The 22,501-nt window shown below is 40.2% G+C and overlaps 1 protein-coding gene across 2 annotated transcripts in view; it reads right to left on the reverse strand.

Annotated features, from left to right (window-relative positions):
* The window catches only part of cbfa2t2 (CBFA2/RUNX1 partner transcriptional co-repressor 2), a 37,604-nt gene extending 24,099 nt beyond the window's left edge, over positions 1 to 13,505 (reverse strand). The window contains exon 1 of one of the 2 annotated variants that reach the window (XM_085275091.1): positions 13,264 to 13,505. In XM_085275091.1, the coding sequence (XP_085131217.1) occupies positions 13,264 to 13,291 (28 nt within the window). In that variant the 5' untranslated portion in view covers positions 13,292 to 13,505. Of the gene's footprint in view, positions 1 to 5,582; positions 5,600 to 13,263 lie in introns of those variants that run through there. The other variant, XM_085275096.1, reaches the window with a different exon arrangement.
* Between the last annotated feature and the right edge of the window lie 8,996 nt (positions 13,506 to 22,501).

Consider the following 22,501-nt stretch of genomic DNA (forward strand, 5'->3'; position numbering starts at 1 on the left):
TCTCAAGTACCTCCTTTTGGATTTCTGTTTTACGTTCACTTTTTAGACGTGCTTTATTTTTATTTTGTTGAATCAACCATTGAAAGGTTCACCTATAATGTATTTATTGTGCCTAAATTTCATTTCTCTCTTCAAAAGTTTTACATAACAGTGTCCAATGCATTGTTACACACTGTGATGGTTCAACTTTTCTTTTTACAACAAACCCTCTGCTGAGATTTTGAGATCACTACACTCACTACACAAAAACTCTTTCCAGAAGGGTCCCAAATAAGGAAAACAATATATTCTATGTTAGCCTGTATTAGTTCTATAAAAACTTATCATGGTGCATGTATATATTTTATGCGTTCTTTTTACTGTAGCTGCTCAAGCCTCTTGCAGCTGTTTGTCATTGTGTGTATGTGTGAGAGATAAAGAGTGAGACAGAGACAGAACCAGAGACTGTGCAGCATCTGTTACTGTTCACACGCTCCCGAGCCAAACTTCTACTTTTAGAAAAAGTAAACAACATTTTTTAGAAAGGCCAGAAAAAAATTAGTGGAAGATGGATGAAGAGGGGAAATATATGGGAATATGGTGATTGGGTAAACAAGACAGAACATTAGGTCCTCTGTGTGTGCCTGTGTGTGTGTGTGTGTGTGTGTACACATTCAGGACCGCTGAATGTTGATGGGAAAGAACAGAAAAAAAGTTGAGCGTATCATGTGTCTATCCCTTCATTTGGATTGCTTTATTATACCCTGCTGAGTACTTGAGACCAATCCGAAATTAATTCCATCCAATCATTTTTAACACAGTTTTACACGGTTGGATCACTGAATGCATGTGTTTCTAGTGAAAACTGTTTTCTAATGGGTCATTATTGTGATGACAGATACGTTTATAGCTCTACAGCATATACAAGTGGCGCAAGTACAGAAAGTAGAATACCGTGTTTTTACACTCACATAGCTGGTCCTCATACAAAAAACAGGAATGCAGAAATACAACAACAATGGAATCTGCCAGTATGATGCCTCACGTAAAGAAAATAATAATCCAACACATTAACAAAATTGAATTAATCCAAATATACTAGTGGTTCTAGAGGCTACTGATATGTTGATTGTGCATGCAAATAATTTACTGGGTAACGTGGCTGAATGTTTAAGGAACTTCAACTGTATGTTGAGGCCAGCCAATCATTTTACCTTTGCAAGCGTAGTAGGCGGGCCCAGGTACGTACGTTCTTTTAGAGCAGAGCTACAGATTAAAAATGCCCAAGGCGAAGCGTTCAAAGTCTGGCTGTACTTCACAGCAAAAGATGCAAACTCAGCAGCCTGCAACAAGTGCTTTAAGCTGATACTGTGATACTGTGCAAAGGAGGTAACACCTCGAATCTGATGAAACACCTGGCGACGCATAAGGCTTTTTTTAAAGCCGAGAAATGCGCCGTATTTGATAGCTTGCTGCAAGAGCTCACACCGAGCAGATCTACTGCGGGTGTGGTGCCTGTTATCGGACCCGGAGTTAGCAACATCCCCCAAAAACCCGAAGAGGAGAGTCCTGGCCCCTAGCCCTGCCAGTGTAGCAGAAATGATGATGATGGCCGCAGCATCATCTACTCTGCATGAGTAGCTTAATGTTGTTCGTGTGTAATTTGCGTTGAGTAGGCTAACCACATTATTACATTAATGCATGTAAGGTGAACTAGCAAACACCGTCGTAGTTACATGCGGCTGTCTTCTTGTGTCATGGCAGATACTCCCTTCACCCTGGCCAAAAAGGCTAAAATGACAAAAGAAAAAGTGGAAAACAGCTAAACACGAGAGGTTTTTGGACAAAGTTTGTGTTTTTTCCATTGTTTAAGCACTGCTTCCAGCCAAGAGTGATGCCATAAATCCCCTATAGCTGCAGAAAAGGCTAACATTGTTATCTTTTTACAAAAAAAAACAGCTAAACATGAGAGGTTTTTGGACCAATTTTGTGTTCTCCATTCTTTAAGCACCGGTTCGAGCACTGTTTAAGCACCGGCACTGTTTCAAAAGTACCGGTTTGGTACTGGTATCGGATAAAACCTAAACAATACCCATCCCTATTCAACACTACAAGATAATAATAATTCTGGTCCCACACACACTGAATTCCATATTCATTATGAAAACTTTTTATTGAAATCCCACTAAATGTTTAATATTTCCACCATCAGTTTCCTAGCAGATATAGATTTTGTAATTTTTACGTATGTACCTCAGACCTGAACTTTCTTAAACACTGCTTCAGTGAGGTGTATATGAAAATGCAAAAGTCTGGCACAGTCATATCTTACATTAACCTCCTTTAACCTCTCAGCACTCCAGTCTGTTGTACTTGCCTGCTTCAACCTCTACCCAGGCAGAAGCTTCACCTAAACCAAATAGATTATTTCCCACAGTGACATGCCATTTGACCATCTCCTGCTGTGTTCATGTCAGAAACATGAAAATGGCAGCAAGCATGTAACCTAATTCACTAGACATTATCCTAAAATCATGTAAAAACAGTTCCTCTTGCTCTGTGGATCTCGGTTAGTTCGTGCGGGCATACTCAAATGTCTCTTTTTGTAAATCAGGCTAGTCAGGCCAGCAAAGAAAGGAGGTAGTTGCCAGGCTAGCTGATAAGAATTATGGGTAATTTTCCATATTGTTGCTATTTTTCCCGCTAAATCTCATCATTGCTGCCCCTCTTCTCTTTACGCATCTTACCAGCATGGACCAGCCCCCCTCGGTTTCCTTTCCCTCTATACCTCCATCTGATCACTGTTCAGAATCCTGATGTTGGCTAATTTGACACAGCCATAGATTTCCCTGTCTGATCTTGAAAGAATGCATTTTCCATTACATTGTCTACACCACATTTATCTAAGGTCTACTGCTATCTGATGGACCATTTACTGTAATAAAAAAAAGAAAAAAATACAGATAGAGGCAAAAAATAGAGATCAAATAAGATGCTTCTCGGTAGTAATCAAGGGTAAAGTGAGGGCTATTTTCTCTCTGTCTTTGGGATCAGATAAACAATAGGTCATGCAAACAAAAAACAGACAGTGCAAAGCTCCTTTTTACCGTATGTGTTGGTTATTGACGGTGGGAAAGTATTGGAGGATGGTAAGATTCCCAGAATCTTCCAAACACAAACTCTTACTTCTGTTTTAATGTCCTTAATTTTTATGGAAAATGAATAAAACACTGAAGTCATTATTTTCTTCCATTATTAGTTAAATGGAAGTTCACAATCTAAAAGCTGTGTCTTGTAAGCAATGTTGATGAATGATAATTAGACACTTTTTCACCAAAAATTAACAACTGATGCCACCCGAAAAGTGCAAAGTGCAAAGGTTGCAAACCAAAGAGTGCCAGTTTATGTTAAGCTGATCTCTTCCTTGTTTGTCACAGAAAGGTCATTCACACACCAAACTGACTCACCCTGCAGTGAGATGATGTTTTTTGGCTTTCTTGATGTTTTGAGTTTCAAATAACTGAAAATTTCCACAAAATCCCTCAAATCCTTCCCTGTTCAAGTGAATTAGAAGGCTAAAAAGGACTCATTTTTAATGAAAAATGTGTCTTCAATCTACTAATAAACCCACAATGATCACTTTACAAGCATCATTTTACACCAGATCATAGGGAAATTTATCTTCTTTCAAACAATGCATTCCTCCAAGCTAACGCATGTACACGCTTTGATTTAGATGTATTTGAGTAAGAGAAGGGCTATGTAAATGCCAAATTGACTCCCATTATGATTCAGTCAAGGAGTTTAGGGGAAAAGCATAAACAAGCTGCTTTTTATTTTTCCATTTTACTTCCCTTACCACATTTTTAAGACTAGGAACACAAAAAACAGCAACTTGTTGTGACTCTTATGGTTTTTTAAATCATGTTGATACAACTTGTGGTTCTGAATTTATAAGCTTTTTCTTGAACAGCAGAGCTGAGAGAAATTTTACACAGACCTCTCTGGTTACACAGACACATGCCATCCCCATAGTAGCCAACTGCTGAGGTGCAAGCTATTGACAGTTGATGAACTGATTCATTTGAATATTACCATATGTCCCTTGTCTCCTTCTCAGAAAATTGGACAAATGGCTAATCTGTACACATTTCCAACCTATCTAAACTTATCTATCCTTCTGTTGGTGTCCCCGACTGTTTGTGAATCAGTTATCTAAGCTTGACCATTTTATTGGGGCCACCTGTGGCCAAGCAACAGTCTGACTGCAATTTGTCCAGAAATTACGTAGTCTGATTTGCGCAGCAGTATTGTATGGCCCTTAAACCTCAGAAAAGAAGGCGTAAGTGATGTGTTTCTTTATCATGCTTTAATCATTACCACCTAAAACGTCAAACATGACTTAATAAATACTTTACTACGAGACAGTTTTATAATTCTATTGACTTAAATTTTGGGTAGTGATAGCAGGAAGTCTTTCCTAACTGTAAATGCTCAAATTTAACACTAAATTGAACTCACACTGAAAGGAAGGCACATGCATGCTCTCTGGCTCTCTTGCAAAAAAAGCTATGCACACAGATGGCTCAGTTAGACTGAGCTGCAGATGCGTTTGCGTACAGTAGTGATGGGATTTCCGGCTCTTTTTAGAGATACTCTTTCGGTTCGGCTCACTAAAAAGAGCCGGCTCTTTCGGCTCCGAACCGGCTCTTCAGGTTGTTTTGTTGCTTTAATTAATTTATTATTAACAATAATATAAAATTATGCACAAAAGGAATTACTAACGTAAAAACAAGTGGTTTTATTTATATATGTTTATATATAAATATATGCGGTGGCCCCTAGAGACAAAACACGTACAAACTCCAAAACACATTTCTAGCATGAACTGAACTTCCAAAGCAGAGCTACTAGATCACTTAAATTACACAATTGAAAGCATGTGTGTATTGTTTGTGTATTTATACACAGGCACTCATATATATATTCAAATAATTTAAAAAAAAAGTTCATTTACCTGTTACTACGACACACCAAATCCGGTCGTTGGTACTTGCTGGCTTGTGTAGCCACAAGATAACAAAGGCTCAACACTGCGCCCAGCATCCTGGAGCACTTCTGTTGTCTTTTGTACGTGTTTTGAGTTTTTATGTGCTTCTGAGTTTTTATATGCTTCTGAGTTTTTACGTGCTTCTGAGTTTTTACGTGTTTTGGAGTTTGTACGTGTTTTTACATGTTTTGGAGTTTGTACATGCTTCAGAGTTCGTACGTGATTTGAAGTTTGTATGTGCTTTGTCTCTAGGGGCCACCGTAAATATACTTTTATTTATTCACTCCACATAAAATGTAATAAATAAATCATATAATACAAAAATCAACTATTCACATTTCAAGTTTTAACTATTTAAATTTTCAGCTTTTTCCTTTCACAAATTTAAAGTGAAAAGAACACAAAACACTGCAAACCACAACACAATTAAATATAAATTATAATATGAAACCTAAAAGAACATGCATATTCTCTGTCATATGGACCTGCATGAATAAACTTTCTCAATCCTTTATCATCTGCAACCGAAAATAGTTGTGGATGATTACTATACCTTTCTAATGTTGTTGTCCCTGCCTCTCTTTCTCTCCCTCTGGCTCTGTTCCTGTGCTACTGAGTGTAACTACCGCCCCTCCCCCTCTGCCCAGCGTAAAGCACAAGGCTCGCGTGCAGAGTGAAGCGGAAAAAAAGTGCGAGAGAGAGGCTGAGAGAAAAAAAAAAAAAAACACGTGACGGCTCGCGATAAGGAGCCGGCTCGCGTCGTTCACGTCAAAGAGCCGGCTCTAAGAGCCATTTCGTTCGCGAACGACCCATCACTAGCGTACAGAGCTGTTCCCTTCAAAACTTCCCGTACCAACAGATTTTCACTCCCAACTCATGGCATTACTGAAACTTGCTCAAGAACTCCCTCTCTGTCATATTTCAGCACAAAGGGGAACCCCTTTAGCGAATTATCTGATGCATCATGTGCAGACATGCAAAGCACAGATACAGTACGTCTGTGTAAGAGGTGTCTGTCCAAGGAGCTTGGAAAGAACACACAAAGCAACTGGACTACTTTAAGTCCAGTCTTAGAGACTTAAATATGTCCAGCAACTTTTCTTTCCTAGCTCCTTACATCACAGATACAGTTTTACAGACTTTTTTGCCTGATAAAGAAGGAGAACAACCACAAAATGTGAACTTTTAAAAAATGCTGCATTGTTTAAAGTGGTAAAGAGTGAAATGCTGAGTGCATTTACAGCATAATATAGGAACAAATCAGTCTGAACATATGAGATATGACATACACATTGTCTGCATTTCAAATGTATTGAGTTTTTAGGGAATTTCCAACGGGATGTATTTGTCGGTCAGTTATGGTCACACAGTTGGGATGAAAGGCAAAAGAGAAGAGAAATGTTTAAATTATCTGCATTAGTTTGAACAAGGCTATACCGACTCCCTCAAGACTTGTTCAAAGCTCATCCATCAAGACATTAAGAACAAACGGGTGACTGGTCAGGAGGGGTCCCACGTTGCTCTTACACAAAACAACTAGCGACTGGTACTTTACCCCCTCCTGACATCCCACAAGCTCAAACACGCCTCTCCCTTCACCTCTTCCCCCGGTCTACGGACCTGCCCTCACCCCACTCTGTCCTTCCATTCAAAGACTATTGTGCCCTCCTTTTCAGTCATCCTCATATCACCCATAACAAATGAGCCCCGTATTTTCTTCTTTCCCCTCCTCTTCTCCCCCCGCTTTCTTTTATTTTTTTCCTTTCTCTAACTCGCTCTCTTTCTCTCCTTCACTCAGTGCCGATGAAAGGCAGGCATTGAGCCGGCAGTGGCATTCCAAAACCTCAGGCCTCGGCTCCACTGTGTCTGGCTATTCAACACTGCTGGGAGCCATTAGTTTAAGTAAGGCCTGACCCGCCTGCTCACCCACGGAAAACCATCACATCTCCTATTACACTCCACGCACGGAGGGGAGACACAAAGCTGCTCTTTGGGTGCGACAAGTGTGTTTAAGAGAGCAAAACAAGATGGAGACGAACAGAGACGAGAAAGTGTAAGAAGTGGGAGATTCACGCATAAGTGTGTGTTTATGAGCGAGAGGGAAAGTAAGTGAGAAAGCGCTTGTGTGTTGGTATGAGGGAGAGTGAGAGAGTGGCTGCATGCGTGCTTGAAATTTATGAGCGGCGGGTCACACGCTCGCTTGGCTGCATCTTCCTAAAGTTTCCACACAGCAAAGCCAAATGCATAGCCAGACGCCAAACCCTTCTCACCAATAACGCCGCTTAAACGATATTCAACAACCACACACTTTTCAAAGTCTCTCCAGCTGCTCTCTTGTTTAACTTATGTAGCAGATTCCCTGTCGGGGATATCCATCTATGGCGCTTATAGTTAAATCTTTAAATGCAGCAATTTTGCTAATTGAAAAATGATACCGCAGATCAGAAGTCGCTCTGCGTTGCCAGCCTCACCCAATTGTCGGCACATAAACATGAATAGCTCTCATAAACAACTCCATGTTTGGGAGACATTTTGTGTTAAAAGAGTGCGTGCTTGCTAAAACTTGGACAAGCCCACACACAGATGTAACATATACAGTGAGTAACTACATTCTGCACATTCCTTTAAGGACAACAGGATATACTTTAGTGGCAGTTTTGTTTAAAGCAGGGAACGAATAACAGAAAAGTTTTGTTTTTTCCACATCTGAAATTCATAATTTATATAATACGGAATTATTTCTTTGCAAAGGACGTCACTTTAAGATGACAAACTTGAACCTCCAAACCGTTCATCTTCTCTGCTCATTAATACACAAAAAAAACCTGTCATAACAGAAGATTTTCTTTTGATGAATTAAAATGTCCAAAGGTTTAGTTTTAGCAACCTTCTCTCAATTTCACTGAGCTCTAGAAATAGCATGACTATCACTCTGTTTTCAGTATAGTAGTCCCACACGTCAGTGCTATCACTGATTCAGTTAAACGCACACTGCCGTGAGCTGAGCTGAACAGTTGTTTTTTTCTATAAGGAATATGATGACAACAACACCTATGATTCAATGTTACTTTAGACTGTTTTTGTACCTGATGTGTGAAGTTCCCTGCTACCAGCAGGTCATTCTCTATGAACCTTATATCTGTCTTTCTCTCCCCGAGGCTGCAGGAGCAGCTGTGTTGTTCTCTTCCCTGGCGATGGCCACACCTGTGATCTGCAGGTGGTTCATCTGGCAGTGGAGCCGGGAACACCTGGCCTGGCTGAGATAGAGCCTCCAGGCTTTACTTTCAGTGTGTGTTTGTGTGTGCGTAATAGTGTTTGGGATTTCTGAAGGGCTCAATTAAAGCTGAGGGAAGATAACGGCTGGCTTTGCTAACACACACCCACGCACACATTCAGGGGCATGTGTTGGCATTTCCCTAGGTTAAGCCTCAGGGATGTTTGGACTTGTCAATGTTGCAGTATAATTTTCAGATGTGTCTGCTGAAGACTAATAGAATGACGGTAGTATTTACAGTTTTGCTCGGTGTGATTCCTTTTCTTTTAAAGATATAACAAACAAAGCCAAACCTCCTCCTGCTTTCCCAACCGTCATGCTTAATCTTGTGAGCCAAGTCCCCTAAATATCCCGGCGAACAATAGGGGACTGTGGCATCACCTGCTTTGCCGTTGCTTTGCATACTCACTGCGGGTATGACATCTTGCTACAGTACTCTGCTGGGACAAACAAGCAAAGACAATAAGCAGAGACACCAGCTGAGGACAAGATAATAAACAGTTGCACCGAGAACATGTTGAGAGCAAGCACAGGCAGTCTACAATGCAAGCTTGTGTATGTGTCTACGATTAGCAGGCAAGGAATCAGAGTGAGGACACATGACGTGAACTTGACAAAATTCATAAAATTCACAGAGGAAAAGAACAGCTTGAGAGTTATATTGACTTTGGCAAAAATCACACATTCAGTGTTGCATTCACTGCATGCGTGTGTGTGCGTCAAATATGAAAAGAATATCGGGCCAAGGCTTTACATCATCTCCATTCAACTATTTGTCATGGGAAGAAGTGATATACTGGGTCAGACACAAGCTGTGCTTGTTGCACATGCTTACCATAAACACTACACATGTTACAGCTGACAATTAATGATTATTTTGATGTATTACTTGAATATACAAACAAACAAAACAAGACTTAAGGAATTTATTTATGTTAAAAAAATGTTTCAGAAGTGACAAATTCAACAGGGGGAAAGGAGATTGGTTTTAAAGCTGCGATATTGCTTTTTCATCTTGTCAGACCCTGCACTGTGTTTTCTCACATGAGTCTTCAATAATAACTCATACACAGCTGGATGTCAGCTTTCTTCTGGCCAGTGACAGGCAAGCTGCAGCTGTGTTTAGCTGGACTCAACACAGTAGACCAGACAGATGAGTGCGGATGGAAAGAGGGGAAAAAAGGGTCAAATAAATAGAGGAAAAGGGGACAGAAACATAGGGAGGGAAGAGAGGGAACAAAGAAAGGATGGATGGAAGGAGAGAGAAACATGAGACAGAAACAGGGGGTGAGAAAGGAGGCGTGGAGAAAAGGGTAACCAATGCTAACTCCTCTTTGTCTGAGCCAAGTGGGAAATGATGGAAGGGGGTGAAAGGCATGAGAAGTGGGAACAGAGAGACAGGCATTAAGAAAGCATAATGTGGTAATCCATTTCTTTCACTTGCTTTTTCTTTTTTTTCTCGGCCAAATTGCTCTGAAGTGACTGGACACTTTTGTTCCTAGCCAGTGTCCCTCCACTTAAAGTCGACAAACAAATAAATGCTTGCGCACAACCGCAGGACTTGCATTTCTTCCTCAAAAATGATAAAGGATGCTTGGTTTTTTTGTTGAGTTTTTTTTTTCACACGACAATTTAAAGGAAAGACTGTTAACAGATGAACACACAAAAGGGAAAGAGGCTTTAGTCCCTTTTGGCCGAGTCCTTAAAAAGCCATATGACAAGTATGCAAAACCACTCTCAAATCCTGCAAGCCGCCTTTTTGGAATAGTCAAATGTGTCAAAGCGATGTTTACGCTACCAGTGACACCTGAGTACACAGGTCATGGCGGTGGTTGGCAGTATAACAAAATGAGAGTATTAACAACACTCAGAAACCAAGCTGAGACCTGCAATCAAGACTGAAAGGCACAGCTGGGTTATCTTTCAAAGGTGGAGAAGTGATGTTTTGTTAAAAGAGTAGACGAGCACGGACACTCTTAATATCTCCCGTCTCCTGTACGCCTTCTATTTCTGAGGATTGTTATTGCCGGGTGATCCTCAGTGCAAGATCACATCTGGATCCTATTGTCTCCGCCGCTCTGTGCAGTACCGCACAGCAACAAGAAACAGCTGTGCAAAACTGGCTTCAATTAGCCTCACATTCTCCCTGACAGTTAATCTCTTTCTACTCCCATTCTCTCACTGTTTTGTTCCTTTAACTGTTAGGTCACTTCTGTCTTTCCCCCCTTTTTTTTCAAACCTTTGCTTCAGGTTGCCACACTGTCTGAAGTAATAGACATGGGATCACAGAGGATTGAATTGGAAACAGACAATGGGACGGAAAAGCTCAGAGGTCTCACGAAACATAAAACATGACAAATCCCATCTGTTTAAATGGACTGATGATGCAGTTTGCAGCGGTTTAGGCTGCAGAGATGATATATTTTCATTTCCTGTAAGAAGGGAGTAAATTCTGTTTATTACAGTCAGAGTTCATTTCCATCTTTGACTACAATTTTCACTGTAAATGACGATTAGCACTAGATATATGGCACTTGCAATTAAAGTCTATTCAAATTGTCTTTTCAGATTATTACTCAGACAGATGGTGCCAGAATCTTTGCTGTGTATGACACATTTGCCAAATCGGGCTACAAAGTAACCCGATAAATCCAGACTTTAAACATCTCTTTAACCACTAAAACCACACTTAGCAAACACTCCAGTGTGATCCAGCAGTGGAACATGCTGAATAAAATGTTGTCGCTCACAAGTAATTAATCAATCTCAACTAAAGTCAAACTTGTTTAATTGTCCACAGTCTTGACTCAGCTGAACTGCAAGCAATCCAGCTCAGAACGGCCCTGTGATAGGAAATGGGAGCCAGATTTAAGGCAATGGAGTCGATCTGATGGGCTTGATGAGCAAATCTGCAAGGTTCTGCAGTCATTGTAGCCTTGGGGCCTGAGTAAAACACTAACAGGTGGTAGTGCTGGTTGAAAAGACCCACGCAGAGACTAGAGGGAGTGAGAAGGATACTGGGCTCACAGCCTGACACACAAAACACACACGCACACCCAAGTACATGCATTATATGAAAACACAGCCAACCACATGCATGACACACACCCTTACAAGCTACAAGCATTTATAACACACTGGGAAAAAAATATTTTCACACATTACAAGATACATAACACATAATGCAGACACAACTGCATGCAAGCTATCAGTCTACACGAACAAGAAACAGTGCAGGGGTGAGTCGAAAGCTCTGCAGGCACCTTTCTCTACCTCCAGGATGGGGAAATTCTCCCACATGGCAAAACACTAAGGGCCCACGTCTGGCAATGCTAACAACCCACTCAAGCCAAAACCAATTAAAAGTCTCTAATTCAAACCTGCAGGGCCCCTTTGTCGTTTATTTCCTTTTTTAATGTCAGAGGATTGGAATCTGACTCTGTATCCCAGCCCAAAGAGAACAAGAGAAGGAGGAGAATAATCTGAGTTGAAGATTATCCATATGTTTTCAAGTAGAGTTAATTAAATCAAGAGAGAATGGAAATGATCAACTATGGTGTAGCAATGTTGAAACAAATGCTCTTCAGTACATTTTTTCCCAGTGAACTTAGAACATCCATCCTTCCCAGAGGGCTTTTTAGCTTTCTGCATAGCATCAAATTACTCTAACTAAACAGCAATTACGGTAAAACAGAAGAGTACCCACATTTTATCCTTTCTGATTTAAGAGTGGAACCAAATTTTCCAAAACAATAATCACTTTCAAATCCAGCATCCATCATGTATGTAGTTTTGCATTACAGTACACACTCTGCTGCTCCCTGGTGGCCGTTGTAACTCTGTCATCATCATTACCACTCTCACCACCAAAACATCAGCATCTTATTAAGTTGATGTGTTTGTCATCTGATTATCTGTTATTCTGTGGTGAGAAAGAGGCCAAATGGAGTCCTCGCAGGGGGTCACGGAAACACATGTCCAGAGTCAAGCCTTCAGGCTCTGCTGACCCCACTTGCATCATATGTTGGTCACAATTGTTTCAACAGAAGATGCCAGACTCTTTATTGTGGTTCTCACATGTGGACTACTGAACAACTAAGTGATGCTATAAATCCAGCGTTTAAACACATCCATTCCCATCAAATCCACACTTAGCAGCACACATAAGTGGGATCCAGTCACACCACAGTCAAGCTGCCTTGCATGGCTGTACTATTGACCCTCAGTGTCAGCAGTACAGCAGGAAGAAACTACAGACAAAGAGGGAAAAAAACTCCTCCTGGCATAAAGCAGGAGTTCCAGCCTGGCTTCACACCGCCTGGTGTTTTTGTCTTGAAAAGCTGTAAACTCCAGATGGTGGAAAGAGAGGAAAAAAACTTAGTCTGGTGGATTAAGGGCTCCAAATCCTCCACTGAAAAGACACATAGACCACAAGCTGCTATTCAATCAAATGGGAGCATAATAGCCTTGTTGTGGGGGCTATATAAGGGATAATGCATCCAACAGAGTATGTGTTATGCATAGTTTATTCACTCTCTTTAATGGATCGTAATGAGCGTAAGATCTTACCAGACAAAAGGATAACCGAGTTTTTGTTTGCTCATCATAATGATTTGATGTAATGTGAAGTAACACGTTCAAAAGGTGTTTTTCCGAAGACTCAGCCTCCCCTCTGAGAGAAACTCTGATAACAATACTCTTTCCCTCACATATTAAGTAAATAAAGTTCTGCTTTATTTTCATTAGGAGGCAAAGACGTCTCTTTAACTGAGATCCTGGATTCTTAATTATGTAACGCGAGAATAGGACATACCGGCCATTTGTTCAACAGTATGCATAAAAGCGCAGGTGCAAAAAAATCAGGAACACACCTGTAAATATTCACTATATCAGATAAAAGATCGCATAGTCACACAGGATGCATTTCAATATGGAATAAATGCATTAAAGGTTCACTTACAAGTTAAAGCACTCGGCATTCCGACCATGCCCTTCGTCTTTATGAGTTTTCTTGCTCTTGGCGGAATGTTGGTTGGCGCTTCTTTTCAAGCACTTTCTCTCGCTTATTTTTTGGCAGACCTTCCTCCAAACCAAAAACCTTCTAAACACTTAAGAATAATGAAGAAACAATGAAGCACGATGTGCCGGAGACAATCGATCCAGTCCAACGCCAGGCATCAGGTATGTTTTCTCAAACGCAACAGAGAATATCTGAGTGGGCGGTACTAATTGTAAGCTTTTAAGCAGAAAGCCAATAACGCTCGTTTGCAGCAGGGAAACAGTAATGATTAACTCCCAGCGGCAACAATAGGACACCAGTTCAGCTCGCATAATCCTCACAGCAGACACACTTCCATTGCCTTGAGCAAAGTCGTTTACGACCTCAACTTGTTGGTGTATTGATTTTGTTTTTCATAGCCTAAATCTATCGCTCGGAAAGCTTTCACAAATTGTCACTGAAACGAGCAAAGACGAGAGAACTATGGTGGATATTTACCCTTTAGGGATGAATTAATGTTGAACTTTGAACAATAAACTTGCACGCAAGTTAAAACAAAGTTGAATATTTTGTGTGTCATCTGTTGAGTCGAAGCCACAAATTGTTTTGGATTGCATCCAGAGTCTCACGTGTTATTTTTTTCTTTACCAGCATAATATTTGGATGCTGGCTGAGAAGGCTGTCAACTGTACCACCCCCGAGACACGCATATACACACCCAGCCACCATCAGCTCTCCATCCACCCCTCCCGCACCCATCCACATATGCCACACGCTCCTGTCCACCCCACACCACCACCTCCTCCGCCTCTTCTCCCTTCCAGCAACCGCCCCCCCTTCCCCATCCTCCACTCCTGCCAGGCTGCCACCTGCTCTCTGCAGCATGCTGCACAGCTGCTGTGCTACAATGACAAATTAAGGTCCACCGTGGCAGGCAGGAGTCATTACCTACTACTCCTGCCATGGAAGACTTGAAGAGCTATCAGCTACCGGCGCTGTGTGCCTCCCCCCTTCATGTGCAAAGAAGGGGTAAGGGACACTAATCGTTTTAATGAGAAGCAGGAGATCAGGGGGAGTTACAGTTTGGGGACACATGAGCCAATATGCTGTGTCAGTCAGTGTCTGTGCAAGTCAGGTGTTATTGACTGTGCTGTTCTCACAAGCAACATAACAATGAAAGAATACACATTCACAACACATTCCTTATTATTTAAGATAAAACTGTTCAGAATCTTCAGATTTTACAAGAGTTGCATTTGCCACTCACTAGAGCACTTACTGTTCACATTCAGATAGCATTTTTCAATAGTTAAGTTACACTTATAGGAGAGTAACACAGTTTTAACTTTCTTTATAATAACATAAGAAGCCTATTTATAGTTCCGGTAAATAGGGTTGGTTTTATGCCTGACAGGCGTGGAAAACATACAGTTAAACACAGCACTGAACAATATAAGAAGTATGCAAAAAATAAGCACGCATGAGCATGCAAAAAATCTATTATTGTACGATCTACTGTACAATATAGAGCGCCTTGAGGTGACTGTTGTTGTGATTTGGCACTATATAAATAAAATTGAATTGAATTCAAATCTATTTATATGAGTCAACTCATTGTTTAAGTTGGACAGCGGTTGTAAACTTAAAATAAACACCCCAAATTGTAAACCACTTGTGCGCACACCTTAACTACTTAGCAGTACTACTTCAGACAGGCTTCACTGAAATACTGTAATGCCCCTGTATTGTAGTACATCTGTTATTATTTCAGTAGGGAACTCCATCAGTCACTGTGATCTAATCTAGTACTAATTCAGTGAGTCACCCTTTAAATGTATAAGTTTAAACAATATCTTTGACAGTGACAACAATGTCCTAACTCATCTTGTCAACTAGCCCTGTGACAGGTTAACAAAGAAGTGAGTAGTCAGTTGGCGGGAGACTGGAGTCAATGAAGAAACAGGCTTAGATGGTGGTAGGATTTTCAGTGGCCATTGTGGTCCCTCAATGTGACAGCTGGCCATTGCTCCCCCTTGAACCTCTTTCAGCCTCTTTGTCACAGCCTCTTTAATCAAACCAAGACTGTTACACAGCAAATACACTGACCTGAACTATGAGCTGACTGGATGACTAGCCAAATGTATTTGGAGCTGTTACAAGGTTTTAGCAATATGTAAACCCCCTCCCTGTTAAACTGTAGGACTAATATTAGCATGCGACCTAATGCATGAGCATTTTCATTTTTAAGTATAAAGAGAATGGTAAGTGGACTGGTTCTTATATAACGCTTTTCTACTCTCACTGAGCACTCAAAGCGCTTTATACAACTTGTGCATTTACCCAATCATGCCCATTCACACAAACACTTTATCTAAGGTTTTTAGGGCTTCTAACATTCACTCGCATTCACACTCCGATGGATGCATTGGAGGGCAACATGGGGTTAATATTTTGCTCAAGGATATTTGGCTCTTATCTGATTTTTGTGACATGGTAATGATTAGAGGTTTTTGTGTTTTTCTTCTCAGTGTTGAGACATAGTATTCTCGAGCCTTTGGGTACGGCTTCTCCAAACTCTGTGGAGCTCAGTTATAACCAGCTTTGACCATTACTACACCAGCCCCCATATTTACCTATTCACTCTTCACTGTACAATGGTTGACCTGACAGATTCTTAATCCACATGAGAGATTGCCCTTTTTTCCAATAATGTGCTTTCTCAGCTCACTGTACAAAGTCAAGAGGGGGCAAGTCATTAGCTGGTACTGTTTACCCTACTTTCTCAGCAGTCGTGCCATCTGTGTGAGCACTGTAGGTTGCATAAGGCCTGGCAGATATGACACCTCCGCAAAACCTGTTCCCTTTCATCCATTGTTTTAGTCAGCTCCTCCAAAATTATCTCCTTTTTTTGTCTGTTCCCTCAGCTTTCTTTTTACAAATCCACCCTCCTCAGCTATTTTCTTTTTGCGATTATTTACCTTTACCAATTTTCCTCTATTATTTACACACCTCCTCTAGTCTCCTCCTGTCATCCCTGACAGCTGACAGGCCAGACCCTGCCTGGTGGTGACACTTCACCCACGCCGACCCAAGCCAGATCACTTGTCCATGTGTAAGCCAGAGCCAGGGCCAAGTCCAGGATTTCTACTGGGGTGTGGAGGGGAGGCTGCAGAGGCAAGCAAGATGGCCCTAGTCATCATAATCATTCATTGCCTGCCGGTCCTTCTGTCCTTGGCCTCCTCCCACTCTTCATGCTTTTTTGTCATCCACATGTCAGGGCCACAAGGCACGCGTATCAGCTGAGCCCAGGATGGTCAGAGTCAACGGGGTCAGGTGGCAGACGCTTGGTTAATTCCTCTGAGACCACAAAGTGCTTGTGTCAACTCATACAGACACTGAAATACACAGATAAAGACAAACAGACATGCATTTGCATAGACACACATGCACCGCATTCAGTACGCAAAATAAGGCAGGCTCTATATAGACCATGATGTTAGAGAAGCTGATTGGGGGAATGGGGTGGGGGTATCAAATAGATAGATCAGCATTAAGAAGGAGGAGGGGAAGATTATAAACACACGAGCAGATGGAGAGAGATATATTCCTATTATGTAGATCCGTCTAACCCTCAGTGTGGTCTCCTCTCCTCCGCATGAATGTCTCATCCATATATACCTTTACATTATTCAGGAGGTTTTAATGAGAGTAACTAAATATTGCGGTGATTGTGGTTGCTGGGTTGTTTAGATGGCAGAAGGTGGGCCACAGGTGTACAAGCCTGAGACTTATTCTTCTGTTTGACCTCTCATTATCACCCCCAAATTCATTCATTGTTATCCTGTGTCCTTGGGTGTTCGGGAAGCAGGGCGGTATGTCTGTCTACTGTTGTCTGTTCACAGCACAGTCTGTCATTCATTTTTAAGAATAAATTATTCCATATTTTTAATCTATTATTATCCCCTCATCTGTCTGTCTGCTTCAGCTTATCCATCTGTTTTCCTGCCTTTTGCCCCATTTTTTTTAACCTTTCTCCTTTTTTTTGCTCATTTAAGAACATTTTCAATGACTTTCAGGTGCTTAAAAATAACATAATTCCCAGTTGCTCTGCTAGATGAAAATGCCACAATCATCACTCGTCTATCTATATAGATATCCTTAGGATAGGATAGGATATCTATCTATCTATCTGTGTGAATGAGTGTGTGAATGTGTGTGTGAATGGGTGGATGACTGGATATGTAAAGCGCTTTGGGGTCCTTAGGGACTAGTAAAGCGCTATATAAATACAGGCCATTTACCATTTATTTATTTCTATCTATCTATCTATCTATCTATCTATCTATCTATCTATCTATCTATCTATCTATCTATCTATCTATCTATCTATCTATCTATCTATCTATCTATCTATCTATCTATCTATCTATCTATCTATCCATCCATCCATCCATCCATCCATCCATCCATCCATCCATCCAGCAGCCCGTCATGGATGGCTTGATGAGAGGTCTGGTCTGTTGTTACAGAGGAACAGGTGGGGCAGACTAAACAGTCAGCACAGGGTTGAAATGAACACATACACAAAACACACACACATGCAAGCTGCAGGGAGGCAGGCTGTCAGCCGCTCAGACACTAGTCCATATGGTAGACCTCTGGAGCTGTTGCCCTTAGCAGAGTAGGGGAGGGAAGCAAAGATGCTTGGAGGATGGCAGGAGAAGGCAGAAGGATGCAGGGGGACGTTGAAACTAATCAGTAGGGCTCCCCAACTGTCCACTGTCTTTGGGGAGTTGAGATATGCATATATGTGACTGACTGAACTAAGGGTGCAGAGATGATAAGTTGGGGGGTTGTAGTCTGTTTGTCTGCTTGAGTGTGTGTGTACATCCATCCATTCATTTTCTTAACCGTTTATCCAACTGTGGACATGGGAAGGGGGCTGCATTCTGTCCCAGCTGGCGTTGGGTGAGAGGCAGAGTACCCCCTTTACAGGTTATAAGTTATGTGGAAATAATGCTTTAAGTTCTTAATTTGATTTCATTTATTTAACATAAATACAATACATATTCTAGTGCTTTAAGCAATTGTTAAATTGAAATATATAAAAAAAATAGATAGAAATAATGATCTAGCAATTTTCACATGTGTTCTGTATATACAAATTGTGTTTGTAGTTTGTTGTCATTATTATTCAAACGTATTGTCTTATTACTTAAACAACAACAAGAGATACAATAGCAGTCTGATGTTGTTGAGAAGCGCTATAGGGTAATGTTAGTTGTCTTCAGCATAGCAGAAAACCAGTCTGCCTTGACCTAGACAGAAATGACGTTTATAGATCATTAACATGTTAAACTTTTATTCAACTTACATTTAGTCATATATATTTATATATTAGTTTGTTTTTGTTTTTTTAAATTTATGTTAGCAAAGATAAAATTAAATACATTGTCAACTACACATACAGCCATCATAGATAAAGTTAATATTGTTTTTGTTTTTTAATATATCATATAGTCATTTTAAGCATTTAAATAAGGTTTTTTTTTTAATATTTAAATGAAAATCTTGTGTTTTATATCCTTTATTCATTCATTCTTGATTTTTACATGCAAGCCCAATATAACTGCTATTAGGTTTATCAGCAATGCAAATCATCATTCACCGTTTTGGTTGTTTTTCCTGTACACAACAGAAAACAGATTTAATTTCAGGTCCTTGACTTCTTGCTGACTTAAGCTCTAGTGTAATTTGACGGTGCTCAGTATTGGTTAAATCCTGCAAGGACAATGGTGAAATATGATGTCATCCTACACTACTGTAAATGCAACCACACTAGCAAACAAGTCACTACTTTAATGTGCACAATTTTAATACTATAGATGACTAGATCCACTCCAAACAATCCAATCAGTTTTGTTTTTTGTGTGTGAGAGATCCTTACAAATCCTGCTCTTCCATTCAGCTAAGCTTTACAAATATATTAAGCTGTGCTACTGTGAAAGAGAGGCCGGCCACCTGCCACTCACATCCCAAATAGACCAACAGATGCATAGACTGGAGGTCAGATGGCCAACCACTTGTCATAATGCTAAACATCACCATGTAGACCCACTTCTTAAGTCAAGCACTGTTGTTGAAGTCTCCCATTCATTTTTGCTGTGCTATTTATATGTGTGCTTCTATACATGTGCTAATTAGTACAAGGACGTATCCTTTTCTAAACAAAAGTGTGGACAAAGGAGGATAAGGTTTATGGGTGGAATGAGAAAAGGTGACAATAAACTTCATATAAATCATTTGTTTCATTAATTATGTTAAATGTAGCAAGGGTAACTGAACCTCAAACCACACTGGCTATGTATAAAAGATGGGTAATTTTTACCTAATGCCAGCACCAACTAGTTTGGTTAGGCAGGTGGATCTGTAATTCACTGTGATTTTGAATGGGGTGCTAATTTTAGATGTTGGAAAAACAGGTTTAAAATATACTTACTGGAGAAACTGAATAGCCATTTCCTTTAGGCGACATGTTTATTGTTTTGGGGATTTTCCGCCTTCTAGAACAGGAAGATTGGGATGACAATCCTACATACCTGCACACGTGAGCTGGAACAGAACCAAACCCAGGCCTCTGAGCTGAGGACAGACTTTTCTACATGCGGTACACACTCTGACAGGTGAGCTACAGGTGCTGTTCTTTTGTGTGCTCATAGGTTGAACAGAACAGGACACTGCCGCTTGGCTAAAACAAGCTCCGATACTGGACCTTATTTCTACCTCACAAAATCATAGCAACTGGCCAATAAATCCATTCGTTCATTAACCATTAATTAATTAAATGCCACATTGTACACTTGCCATAGAGTGGTTTCATCATAGTTGTGTCTTTTTTTTTTAAAAAAACAGTTGCTTGCTGTTGCTGAAAACAACAGGGTTGATGTGATAGCTGAGTTTGTATGACTTATTTGGAAACACAGGAATCATCTGACTTCACTTTAAATTTGAAAATCCACATTTTTAACTGCAAGACTATGTTCCCCATCACATCTATATAATATTAATGGATACGATGCCAATAAAAACAAGCTCCATCTTGTATGTTCATAAACAGTATAATTGTTGTATCTTTAGTATTTCCAAGTAAACCCTTTGTCTTTACTTTAAAGTGTCACCCCGGGCAACTGAAATGTCCAAATGATAGTTGTGATTGGTCCAATATTTGTTTATATTATCTAAATGTATTTATTTATTTTGCTCTTTGAGTACCATATGGCATTAATTGCCTACAAATCCATGAATACTAATAGACATATGGTTGGATATGAACTAAATAATCAAAGGGTAATCCTGGGACAGGCTGTGCTTGTTTAATATCAGTTAATGACGCAGTAATTGCATTTTAACCTTATACATATGGCCTATACTTTATAACTGCAAAATGTGTTTTCTTTAACAAGACTGTAGTAAAGTCTGAAATAGTTTCTCTTAATTCAGCTGTTTTTACTGTTTATTTTATTTCTATCACAGTGAAAACCTCATCGCATAACAATCAGAAGCTGTTCCTAGATTTTTTTTAAAGTACTCTATAGGACATGTGGGAAATCTTTGTTATTTAAACAGATTAGGTTTCCAGTGTAGAGGTAATAGAGCCATTTAATCACTAGAGGGAGACAAAAGATTTGAATCTAAGCTTTGAAATTCCCTGTTGAATATTTAGTGTGAAGCTGAGCCATGGTCTATGACTTAAAAAACAAGTTGTTAGAAATAAAGTTGTTACATCAATATTCACTACAGTAAACATGAACCGATTAGAATAAAGTAAGCGTTGATATTTGAGTTGATTAGCTACTTTAGAATTATAAAGAAATGTTGTTGACAGATGAGAATATTTAGAGCATCTGTGTGGGTTTAGAGGAATTTTCAGTCAAAGCTCCAAACTTGTTTTCATTAAGGGAGCAACTGCCTCTAAACAGCCCACCCAGAAGAGTGTTTTCCAACCCTGAGTGCTGGGACTTCTTTGCTATTTCACCTGCTGTGAAGCAGATGCAACACAGGCTGCCACACACACAGCTGAAGGGCTGACAGATACCTTGCCGATGCAACAGAGCATAGGAAATGAGGACTGCTTCATCAGCTTGTTTCAGTGACTCCTGCATGGTCTTAATGTCTATGCTGCACAATTAAGTGCACCTCTGCTGAGTCACCACAACAGTCCAGTACTTATCCACGTTGAGTTTCTGTCAAGACCGAGACTGAACGGCTTGGCTTATTACTCCTGAAATCATGGCATATGAGGAAATAGTTCAAAATAGTTATTGCATTTTTTTTTCACATTTTTCATTACATATTTACTACTCATTACTAAATGAAAAAGAAAACTGACAGCCAGAGTAGATTTCTGCAAATTACAAAAGAAATGGAAAGCATTGCTAAACAGTTTGAACTGAAGAAATGAGGAAGGAAATAAATTAAATCTGAAAAATATTTTAGTTTGAACTGGAAATTTAAACATGAAAATTGTGGACTGAAAAGAACTGAAATTCCACTTACTGGCACTCATCTTCAGCATACGCAGGATTGTTTTGGGTTTTTAACTGAAACACCATGGGTTTGCATTTTTGGCAGTAGCCCCGGTGGAATCAGTTTACTAATCTAAACCACGATTCTACCTTCTATCTGCAGAAAATTTCAAACACAAACAACAAAGTTTTCATGTATTTTTTTAGCCCATTTCTTCACTGTCATGGAATTCCCAGTCTGGGAGATGAGGTCGTTTGGTCTTGGTCTGTATCCAGTATTGATTCATCCTTTGCGATGCTCAAACACCACGCTGCCAACTCATTTGGTACCTACTGGAGAAGAGCTTTGGGCTAATCATGCTTTGTACAACATCTTACTGGTCACGTGTCTGGTTTTAACAACATTTACTGGTTATTTGGTTATTTGGTTACTGACCAACTTTAACTATGCCTCAGCTGCTGCAACAGGGCATCGGTGTCATGGTACTGAGGGGCATTATGGCCTCTTTCAGTTCCTGTTGTCCTGAAACCCATTTTGAATAAGAGCTAATAAATATAATTGTTCTGATTAACGTGCAGGCTTCTTCATGGTAACATTACACCCACTGTTTTCTGTCAGCAGAATTCAAGCCGAAGATGCTTAGTGGGTGTCATTCCTGATATAAGCTCTCTTC

This window comes from Mchenga conophoros, linkage group LG5, assembly GCF_057382185.1.
Source record: "Mchenga conophoros isolate Kocher_MC1m ecotype Shallow Benthic linkage group LG5, M_conophoros_male_GT1.1, whole genome shotgun sequence".
In the NCBI taxonomy this organism is placed as follows: domain Eukaryota; kingdom Metazoa; phylum Chordata; class Actinopteri; order Cichliformes; family Cichlidae; genus Mchenga; species Mchenga conophoros.